General features: G+C 31.5%; 1 protein-coding gene across 1 annotated transcript; it reads right to left on the bottom strand.

Moving 5' to 3' along the window:
* Positions 1–1,714: 1,714 nt before the first annotated feature.
* On the bottom strand, positions 1,715–3,966 carry LOC146938550 (desmethyl-deoxy-podophyllotoxin synthase-like). The gene is made up of 2 exons (XM_085752499.1): positions 2,990–3,966; positions 1,715–2,525 (listed from the first exon to the last, which is right to left on the bottom strand). The coding sequence occupies exons 1-2, from the start codon at positions 3,893–3,895 to the stop codon at positions 1,902–1,904; spliced, it is 1,530 nt and encodes a 509-aa protein (XP_085608625.1). The 5' UTR covers positions 3,896–3,966; the 3' UTR covers positions 1,715–1,901.
* Positions 3,967–12,209: the final 8,243 nt, after the last annotated feature.

Raw genomic sequence — 12,209 nt, forward strand, 5'->3', positions numbered from 1 at the left:
TGGAAAATTGTTTTGGAAAAGCGCGTTTTGGGATAAGTTGTTTATGGTTCAGAATCACGTTTGCAGAATCAATTTTGCTGTTATGAGAGATAAATGTTTTGTTTCAGATTTGCTGTTATATGGCAGGATCTTGTTTTGTTTCTTTTTCCTTGAAGAAGTGCATTTGATTCATAACACGGAAAAGTGCGTTTTCGAAAAGCTATTTTGAAAGAAGCAAAAGCGCATTTGGGTTAAGCTGGTTTTGGAAAAGCGATTTTTTCTTCTGAATAAGCTGTTTTGGTTCAGCAACATGTTTTGCAGATTTTGGAGAGGAATTGCGTTTTGCATCAGTTAGAAGACAAGACTATGCCTGCTTTTGCTTACAGGAAGGTTCTAGCGTTCCCTTTTTGGCTTGGACCTCATCTTTGTTGGGCTTCAGCTTGGCTTCCTCATCATTTACTATTAGTCTTTGCTTTTGCTAGTTTACACCCATTTTACTTAGCTTACAGTGCAATGAATAAATTGTACTTTCATAGTACTTCAAACTCAAATTGGTAAGTTTTCCCACTTTGAGTTTGAGGGGGACTATTAGAGTATAGTGAGAAGGTAACTTGGAGTGCAAGCAATCTAGATAACTTGGAGAGCAAGTAATCTAGTAGAAAGTTAGTTAGGGAGTTAGTTACTCCAAATCACTATAAATAAGCTACACCTATGTACTATTTCACATCTTTTATTCAATTGCATCTTTGTGATGACTCCTAGAGAGAACTACACAATTTACCTTTCCATTGCATTTGATCTAGAACCATGGAATCCTTTGATTCATAACAACTATCCCTTCTTCGTTCATTGTGCGAATTTGGTAACTTTTGGTCTCTAATACATAAACTTAGTTTGTTGCCTCTAATGAGCATGTTCCGTGTTTAATAGTTGAGTGATCAAGCCAGGAGGCATGAAAGTCAGAAATAATAACCGTGATTAGTGCCTTTTGTGGTGTTTCTTTAGTTCTAATTATGTGTTTGTCTTTGCAACGAAAATAATTTTTTTTGCCTTTGTTAAATGCCTCTCACTAAATTCAACGAATAATGCAATTCAGGAATGATCCTCATTAATCGTTACTTTAGATAGCAGTAAACTGTGCAGGCCGTATTATTTTTATTATGTTGGAAGCTAGAGCTGCATTCACATCAAATTGAATGAAGTTGTAGAATATCAGTTTGTTGCTCAAATGTCCTTTTCTAAATACAGGCTTAGAGCTGACACCTCTCCACTTGCAATTGGAAAAACGACGACTTTCCCTCCTGCCACTAGACATTTCCTATGACTATGAAAACAATGTTACTTACGAATCTGGCACAAGAAAAACAGTCGAGCAGATGTTTGAAGTATGAGGGCAGCGGTGCTTACAAAGGCTCATTTGTCACGGTGAGGCGTCTAATTGTGGGTATTCTTCTATCTTTTTTTATGCTCGATGCATCTTGTATGGACATTACTGTCGTAGCTATGCAAGCTATCAATCATTTGAATGTGTTCTTTGATGGTTTTTCTATAGGTCTCAGATGGAAGATGAAGATCCGTGAATGGGGTATTCACAATGTTTCTCATTCGTATTTGCATTACAAACATGCAATTAAATTACCTTGAGCAGTGTTCCTTGAATATTTTACGAGATTTCAATTCATAAAATTGTAGTGTTTCTTCGTTGCACCGTAAATATAAACGCAAAAAAAAAAAGTAGTTAAGATTCAAAATTCACAATACAACAAAGAAGTACAAATGAGGTGTCTATTTTCTGATCTTAGTGACATTCTTGCTAATAAATTAACATTCACGATATTTCATTCATTGTTAAATAAAAATCCAACAAAAACTGCAAAAATAATTCTACATCCGCGCAACGTGTGGGTCGCAGTCTAGTTTAACTACGACTTAGGAGACGAATGATACATAATAGGAATCAAGCACAAATCATGTTTCCTTCTAACCGACAAACCAAATAATTCACTCATATCAAGTTCTTCAGCCTTATTTCCGTCAACGATTTTCCAATCAAAATGGAAAAGCAAATTTGCTAGTAAGATTTCAACGTTAGCAATACCAAATGAAATTCCAGGACACATTCTTCTTCCAGCACCAAATGGAATAAATTGAAAATCGACACCTTTGTAATCAACTGAACTATCAATGAACCTTTCTGGATAAAACTTCTTAGGTTCATTCCAATAGTTTGGATCCATTCCAATTGCAGAAGCGTTAACTATGACTTTAGTCTTAGCCGGTATTTCATATCCATTAATTTCACAACTTTCACTACATTCCCTCGGTAGTAACAATGGAACGGGGCCATGTACACGAAAAGTTTCTTTTATTACTGACTTCAAGTATTTTAGTTCGTGAATGTTTGCTTCATCTACTTGACCTTTTGCATCGAACACCCTTCTTACTTCAGCTTGTGCCTTTTTCATCATTCTAGGGTTTTTGATAAGTTCTGACATTGCCCACTCGGAGGTTTTGGCCGATGTACCACTTCCAGCACTAAAGATATCCTGAAAGAAATGATTCACATGTAAATAATTTTCAACGAAATTTTACAGTATAATTGTACGAACATAGAGTTTTAAATAAAGGTTTGCAATCGTAATCTGAGCTGCGACAGCATGGTTTTTGATGTCTCAGCGACTACAACATGACCACGATTAAGGCAAAATCAACCAAATTCGATTGATGTTATATATGATATCAAGAATAACGATGTAACCACGACCGTTATTTAAACCACAAAAGTTCAATAATTGTATACATATTGTACTTAAACATTTTTTATTAACACATGGAGCTTCTCACTTAAGATACAAAGTAAATAAACAAAGCAACTTCTAAAAAGTTTGTGGTGTGTGATTGTGTTTGAAAGAACTTATTTGCAGCTTATTTGAGATTAAATAATAACATAAACACTTGTGTAAGTGTTAAGAAGAACTTATTTGCAGCTTATTTGAGATTAAATACTAACCAACATGTTTGCTTTTATAATGCTGTCAGATAGAGGATGCTCAAGATTGTTCTGCTTCTGAAGCTTTAGTAATACATCAACTAAATCTGCACCTTCTTTTTCATTGAATTTCTTTGTTTCTAAACTTGTATCCAATTGATGATATCTTAGAATTTTCTCAAGAATCCTATCAATTTCTTTATGCACCTCCTCAGCTTTAGCTTTTACCCCTGTCAAAAAATGAAGCACTTGAAATGAAGGAAACAAATCAACCATAGAAAAACCACCAACTAGTTTCAAAACATCCTTCATAGCAACCATAAATGCTTCTTGATCTTCAGATTTTCCTCCTAAGGCAATTCTTGATGTTAAACCTAAAGAAAATAAATTAATCATTTTACTAAGATTAATACATGACCCTTCATTCAAACCTATCTCTTTGACAATATTTGACACTTCTTGTTCCCTAATTGATTGAAATGATTCAACACGTTTTGGTGTTAATAGTTCAAAGGTGCATATTTTTCTCATTTGTCTCCAATAACTACCATAAGGTGAAAATGTCATGCCCTTTGAACCATAGGTTATAATATCAGCAGCTAGAAGATGTGGCCTATTTGCAAATTTGATGTCATGTGTTTTCATTATTTGTTTTGCAATTTCAGGTGAAGAAATAACTATGATGGAAATTTCACCTAGTTTTATATGCATTAATGGTCCATATTTTTGTGATAATTTTGTTAGGCTATGATGAGGCATTGAACCAATTTGGTGCAAGTTTCCTATAATAGGTAGTGTTGGTGGGCCTGGTGGTAAATTGGAGTTTGAAGGTTTTGGTTTTTTGGATTTCAAAAATAGGATAAACACTATGAACAAGAAGAAGGATAAGAACATAGGTGATGCAATATTTTTGGTTTCAAGCTCCATGGTTTCTGAAGGGAAAAGCTATCTTAGATGTCAGATTAATTCTGAACTTATGTATGTGGCCACAAATAATATTGGAAGGAGCCAAGGTTTTTATATGAAGAAAAAAGTGTTAAATAAATAACTCATGGTATTTTTTTTTTTTTAGGGAAAATAATTCATGCTCATTGGTAATTTTATTTTTGCTTGCTTAATTTTTCATTCTAAAGACTAAATTATTTTTTTATCCTGATTTAAGAAATGAAATGGAGAATTTTTATTTTTATTTTTTTATGAAAAAAAAATTGGATAGAGATTTTGTTTCATTGTTTGACAATTTTATGATATAATGGAATGAAACTTTCATTCCATCGATTGAAAAATGAACAAAATCTAATGCTTTATAACTTTTCTATTTTTTTTTTACAAAAATTTTCTATTCTTTTTAAACCCTTAGTTAAAAAAAATATTATTTATAGAATTCAAACAAATGTTCTTTTTTTTTTTTTTGAAGAAAAACAAATGTTCTTGTACAACTAATTAAAATAGAATAAAAAATACAACTAATTGAAATTTAATACTTACATGAACTATATTTTCTATCATTTTCCTTTGTCATTTTACCTCACTAACACAAATATATAATGACCATTGAAACCTAGAAATACACATAAGAAATAAGCAATAAAAAGTAGTTTACAGTCCCCCAAAACTCACAAACACTTCAATAAAAAGATAATTAAATATCCTGAATTTATCACTCAATTTCTTTTTCTTTTTTTTTTTTTGGTATATAGACGAAATGGTAAAACCATTATAAACTCACACATACAAGTGGAGGGGTGGGGGTTCGAACCCCCGTCAAGGCGTCCGCACTAACAATTTCGGTATTTTACCAGTTGAGTTAGGACTTCTGGACTATATATCGCTCAATTTCTATTATAAAAATAAAATTATCACTTAATTTTCTATACATAGCTTGCCATTTTTTTAATTCCGAGAGTGGTGCACATACGTAAATAAACTGGAATAATCGGTTATCCTGGTATCTTTTTGGATTACTACGTCAGTATGTCTTAGTATTATTGTTGTCTTTGATGAAGAAGATGAAAGAAGGAAACATAGGGACAAAAAAGTACCTATAATAATTTAACATTAAAATAAAGAAGGATTTCATCCTGTTCCCTTCAATTTGGAGGGTAGTTGATGGGAAAATACTTGGGTGACATAATGTCACCACTCAATTTCATCCTCTCATTATGAATCTAAACAATGAAACATAAACTCGTTCCATTTAATTTTATCTCAATTCATCATATTCCATCGGTATAATCATGGCCTAGACGCAATATTAAGCCATGAAATATGTAACGGAACACGACACGTTAACATCGCTTATGACACAAACAGAGGACACCGAGAACTATATATATTAGCTCTTTTTATTGAGTAAATAGTCACTTTGGTCCCTGACTTTACACCTCGCTGTCACTTTAGTCCCCGACTCAGGATAAAATACAAAATAGTCCCTAAATGTGTATCACGGTTATAGTTTAGTCCTTACCGTTAAAAATTCTGTTAATTGATGATGAGTCAATCATAGGGACCAAATTGAAAGTAAGAAAAATAATTATTTTTTATTAATAATAAAAAAAAATAAGAATATTCATCATCTCCATCTCTATCTTCATCTTTAAACCCAAAAGAACAACATAATTTAAAAGTAGTTTTAGATTTTTTTTAGACAGTGTTTAATTTCGAATTAAAAATTACTATAGAGCAGAAATGAGATTGCATCAGTATCAGGATAAATTATACTTATCTTTTGTGGAAAAATTCTTTTGTTTTTGTGCGAAATCGTATTTTAAAGTTATGAACATGCTTGTAAAAAATCATGTAAAATTCAATCTCTAGATCGCCTATCTATACATCACATAAATTAGAGGGTCAAAAATAGGAAAAATCTCAAATTACAGGGTTAGAATATGTGTTTTTATGTTTACAAAGACTATGCGTATATCACAGGGTTAATTTGAACAATTAACCCTATATAATGTAAGCTCTTATCTTTTTGAATAACAATGACACCAACAATATATCATTCATATAGGGAAATTTGTTTAAGGGTATAATTAGAAGTGAAAAAAGTCAGCCAAAATTGTATATCTCTTTATATATACTAGCAAAATTGTACACCAACAATATTTTATTGCACTAACGCGCCTAAATTATAAATGGTGTTTAATATGAAATTTTGATTTTGATTAAAATCATAAGTACAAATATTTCTGATTTTTTTTTTTTAATGAAAGAACTGCAAATGGCATCTTTTCAATTCATATATTATTGTTTACCCGTATTTAAAATATATTATTATATAGAATTAACACAAATAATCTTATCAATAATTAAAATTGCATACACATATAAGCTATATTCTCCATCTTTTTCCTTTGTCGTTTTCTCTATCTAATATTTTTTTTTTAAAAATGCAATAAATATAAAACCCTAGACTGACCAAAATCGAGAAAACCGAAGCATTACAAAATATAAAACTCTAGACTAACTAACGGATTAATTAGACCACCTTGTGTGTTAGTCACAAAAATAACGAGAGTTATGCAATTTTAACCACTACAAAAAATTGTAGTTTAATAAGTTCAACTAACTTATCCAACGAAAGTTCTGTCGTACGAAAAATTCTTGCATTGTATTTCTTTCACACAACCCAAACATTTGCCAACAAAATAACTTGAAAACCCAATCGAATTTATTTCCTAAAAATAGAAGAACCCTCAAATTGTTTGGTTGGACCCTCAATTATCTTTTTATTTCCTAATGACGGTTGGACCCTTGAAATACACATATGAAATAAGCAATAAAAAGTAATTCACAGCTCCCAAACTCACTAACATGTCAATAAAAAGATAATTCATGAGTTGAATTTATCACTCAATTTATATTATAAAATAAAATTATCACTGAATTTTCTAATTTAAATATGGCTTCATATGAGTTTTTTTTTTTTTTTTTTTTTATCGGTGTTTACCAACACATGATTCATTTGAACTCAAATTCTATACATGAAGATACAATGCCTAACTATCTTGTGTATATTGACCTCAAATGTAGTCCAAAGAGCAATTTTTTAATTCCGTGAGTGTTTTATTATTATTTTTGTATTTGATGAAGAACATGAAAGAAAGAAACAGGGACAAAATAGTACTTATAATAATTAAAAAATTAAAACAAAAGACGATTTCATCTTGTTACGTTTAGGCACGTTCCGTGGTGCTTTCGCTTGTAACGTTGGTTTACAGTCTGTTTTTTATGCGGAGGTTCTTGAAATTATTTTTGCAATGGAGTTTGCTGCCCGAAACGGGTGGAGGAACATTTGGCTTGAGAACGACTCCACCAGTGCTCTAATGATTTTTTCGAACTCTCTTTTGGTGCCTATTATGTTACGTAACAGATGGCATAATGCTCGCAACCTTGGGATTCAGGTTATTTCTTCTCATTTTTACCGTGAAGGTAACTGCTGCGCAGATAAATTAGCTAATTTGGGACATTCTTTGGTTGGTGCGGTTTGGCTTGACTCTTCCAGATGCGATGAAGATTGACTTCTTTCGGGACAGATGCGATTTACCCAACTACAGATTCCCATAGTCTGTTTTTGGGTTAGACATATTGTTCCTTCTGTTTATTTATCTGTTTCTTTTTCTTTTTCTCTTTGAGGGTTTTGGCCTAGTCCCCCCTCCTTTTGTAATTATTTTTCCTCCTTTTTTAATAAAATTTTCTTAGAGTTTGGCGGCATAGGATGGAGGCATCTCGGGATGCCAACCTAATTAGGATGTCGACGATGCCTCTTGATGCCTGTCCTCTCTCCTTGTTTATAAAAAAAAAAAAAAAAAAAAAAAAAAAAAAAAAAAAAAAAACTTGTTACGTTCAAATTTGAGGGATAAATAGATGGAACGCATTCCACTCAATTTCATCCTCTTACTATTATCATCCACAAAATGGAATATATACTCGTTCCATTCATTCTATCTCATTCATACAACATAGCCTAAACGTATTATTAATCCAAGAAACATGCATGTACCCCAACACGTCACCATCGCATTTGTCAAAAACAAAGGACATCGACAATGATATATACACATTGCCCTTAAAAAAAAAACAATGATATATACACATTGATTTTTTTTTTTTGGATTTTGATACGAAGTTTCCACTTGCGCGTTTAACAATGATAATCTCCATTGAAAAATCTGTTTGTTCGGCACACATAGTGTGCTTTTCTCTTCCTCTTCCAATTGGATATTTTCTATACACATGAGTCGGAAGTCAAACCTATAATCACATGTTTAAGAATCTTTAGTCTCTTACCAATTAAATCAATCAATTGTTGTTTTTTTTTTTTGGTCAAGTAGCCTAGTGGCTAGAACTCACACAATTTAACTGTGGAGAAGTGGGATGTCCGGGGTTCGAACCCCGGCCCCTGCATATAATATGCAATATCCCTGCCAACTGAGCTAAGTTCACGAGGATAAATCAATCAATTGTTGGTTATATTGATTTATTCTAATTAAATAAAACACAAATATTATTTTAAGATTCAGAATGAAAAAAAAAAAATCTTAACAAATCATTATATAAATTTTTCACCTTCGTTCAGCCATACACTAAAAAATAGCTAGAAATGATGTAATGAAGATTAATGTATTTGACACTCCCATTGATGCTTCAACATCTCCTTAACTCATAGAAGTATCTAAATTAAGAGTATCAAAATGTGTCAAAGCAAAGAAATAAAATATAACATTTTCAAACACTTTTTCTCAAAAAAAAAAACATTTTCAAACACTTATTTGAGCTGTCGAACTATATTGAACAAATGTCATACAATTTTCTGATGCTGACACTTGTTGGACACACAGAGACAGCCATATAGTTTCAGGATTGATAGGTATTGGAACAAAAAACTAAACTAAATACCACCAGAATATTCTTTTTTTTCGTGAAGATCAAGAACCATGTCTTTTTCCACAATGGATTTTCATGGACTGAATATGAAGAATCTGAAGATCGAAACATTGTTGCGGTGCCAAGTGGATGTTATGCTTCGTTAATTTTAAGCTTGTATGTATTTGTTCTATTGTCTTTATTATCCGATAGTTCTGTTAATTCCAAATAGTTCTTCCAAAAATTAATCAAACTAAAAAACGATATAGGATCCCTCAAAAATAATAATATAGGAATTAACTAAGCAATTGTATTAATAAACTCCATAAAAAGAATTATTCAGAAAAACCTGAATCTAATTTATGGATGAAAAAATTTACTTAGATTTTATTCTCTTTCAGTCGAACTCCAGATTACTAGATACCTTTTCCTGAAGAAATGATATATATACATATATATATATATATATATATATATATATACATATATATACATATATACATATACATATATATACATATATACATATATACATATATATACATATATATACATATATATATATATATATATATATATATATATATATATAGGTTTTGCTAGAATAGACCCACTTATTTTTATGAAGGTCTATTTTAGCAAGATGCACCTTTTCTTTTGGACTAAAAACCCAATTTTTTGTTTTTTAGAGAAGACAAAATTAAGGCTATGTTCGGTTCCAAGGAAAGAAAGAGGAGTGGAATGGAAAGAGAGTGGAATGATGCTCTTTCCACTATTTGACACACCTTCATAAAGCTAAGGAAAGAAAGTTTTTTGCGGGTCCCACGTCAGAATTGTTTATGCACTAAACAGATCAGAAAGTGGAAAGAAAGTCACTATTCCTGTTGCATTTACCAAAATACCCTCTGGTCTTGTGTATTTTTACAACACATATTTCAATTTTTTCTTCTTCTTTTGAACCACTCTCATAGAATATTTTATTATTTTCAATATTTATACACATTTCTTAGCATGCTCAAATTAGAACTCATGATAGTCATTTTTTTTTATGACCAATTTTAATAGTGTTTATATCAAAATTATTTAAATGTATTTTTATTGAAAACCATTTAAATAACACAATAACATAAGGTTATTTATGTCATTTAATAAATTCATTTCTTTCTTTCCTCCCTTACTTTCACTATAACCAAACAACCAACAAATCATCTCACTTTCTACTCACTTTCTTCTTACTTTCTTTCCTTTAACCTTCTTTCCTCTAACTTTTTTTCCTTCTACTATCCAAACATACCTTAAGGCTGTGTTTGGTTCCAAAGATAGAGGAAGGAAAGATAGGTGAAGGAAGGGAAGCACAATTTTCAATAATCTTTCCATCCTTTGGATGCAATGAAAGAGTGAATGGAAAGATTGGTTCAGACGTGGGACCCACGCAGAAAACTTTCCTCCCACTAGAGGAGAGAAAGTCCATGTACCATCAATTTTTCTGTATTTCTTTTTTTGCCCTTGCTTCTTAACATATTTTATTTGTTTTTTATAATGTTTTTGTTTCTTCTAAACTAACGTGTTTTTTTTTTACAGTTAAACACATATGAGATGCTTTTAATATAACTAGTTACAAACCCGTGCTTCGCACGGCGGTTCAGTAACGTATTTGACAAAATATTATATTGGAAGGATAGATTGTGAAATGACAGATAATTATAAACCATAATACAATATTTAAAGTACTCTTGCATTACGGATTACAAAATTAAATCTTTAAAATGGTTTGATCACAAGTAACAAATGAAAACATATTTTGTCAGCGGTAGAAACACTTTTCCAGTAACAATTGATATCTATCTATAAACCAATGAAAACCCTATTACCAAAGCTGCCTGATTTATATCATTTTGACTTTCAGCTTTAACATATATAAATCATTTCACATGATCTACAGCAAAGACAGATATTAACTGCAATTTAGTATCCAGTTCTTTCAGGCGAACAAACTTCTGCATCAGATAGATAGCTGAAAGCCTCTCTACCTAATTTATATCATTTTGTGTTTTAGCTTCAACGTATATAAATCTTTTCACATTATTTACAGCAAAGGCTAGGGATGTCAATAGATACCCATGGGTACGGATAATATGATACCCGTCCCCGCCCCGTTGGATAAGTATGATACCCGTGCCCGCCCCGTATCCTCGTGGGTACTCACTATACGGGTACCCGTGGGTATTGAGGTATCCATGGGTACCCATGGAGTTTTGAATTTATTTATTTTTTGGTACAAATAATAACTTTTTTTAATTACCAAAAAACTTCAACTTTTAAACATCCATACATAATCCACTCAAAATTTCATAAATCATACATAATTCATAGAAAATTCATGATTCTTATATAATCTATATGTTTTATGATGTGAATGAAGTGGAAACGGTGAACTTAATAAGATGAATTAAAAAATTTAAAATAAAAATAGGTTATTATTGAGGATTTTTAGGTGGGGGGTAAAATTTTCTTAAATAAGGTACTAACTTTAAGTAATAAGATATGATATATAAAGATATATTAGTAATTTACTTAATTTATTATCGGGTATGTGTACCCGTAGGTATGGATACAATCCAATCCGTGTCTGTGTCCATATAATAATGGGTAGTCAAATACCCGTTTATTATACCCGTGGATACTAGTTTAGCTACCCGCTCCATACCTGTGACGGATTTTACCCACGGGTACCCGTGGGCATGGGTATTTTTGCCACCCCTAGCAAAGGCAGATATTAACTGCAATTTAGTACCACGTATATAAATCCTTTCACATGATCTACAACAAAGGTAGATAGTAACTGCAATTTAGTATCCATTCCTTTCAGGTGAACAAACTTCTGAATCAGACAGATAGTTGAATGCCTCTCTACTTGATTTATATCATTTTGCCTTTCAGTTTCAACGTATATAAATCATTTCACATGATCTACAGCAAAGGCAGATATTAACTGCAATTTAGTATCGAGTCCTTTCATGTGAATTATACGCACTTTTAAAAACTTGTTTTAAAGGAGAGATGTTCAAATTACGGAATATTACCATTCTTAGTAAATTTGAGAATGAAGTTCGCATAATCCAAATATTTGTGATGCATGGTTTAAGGCATGGGGTTCAGTAACATATTTTGTAAAAAAATTGTTCCGAAGGAAAAATGAACAAATTAATGAATATTGCACAAAAATTAAAAAACTTTATCAAAATATTTATGAAAGCTTTATCAAGAGCAGGAAAACATCATAAATTACATAATAGTTAAAATTATAAAAGTGAGCGCTACTGTCATAGAGTTACCAAAAAGGGATTAACACCAATATTTACATGACACAAAA

The sequence above is a fragment of the Medicago sativa genome, chromosome 3 (genome assembly GCF_051527215.1).
Source record: "Medicago sativa cultivar Bolivia chromosome 3, Bolivia_mono, whole genome shotgun sequence".
In the NCBI taxonomy this organism is placed as follows: Eukaryota; Viridiplantae; Streptophyta; class Magnoliopsida; order Fabales; family Fabaceae; genus Medicago; species Medicago sativa.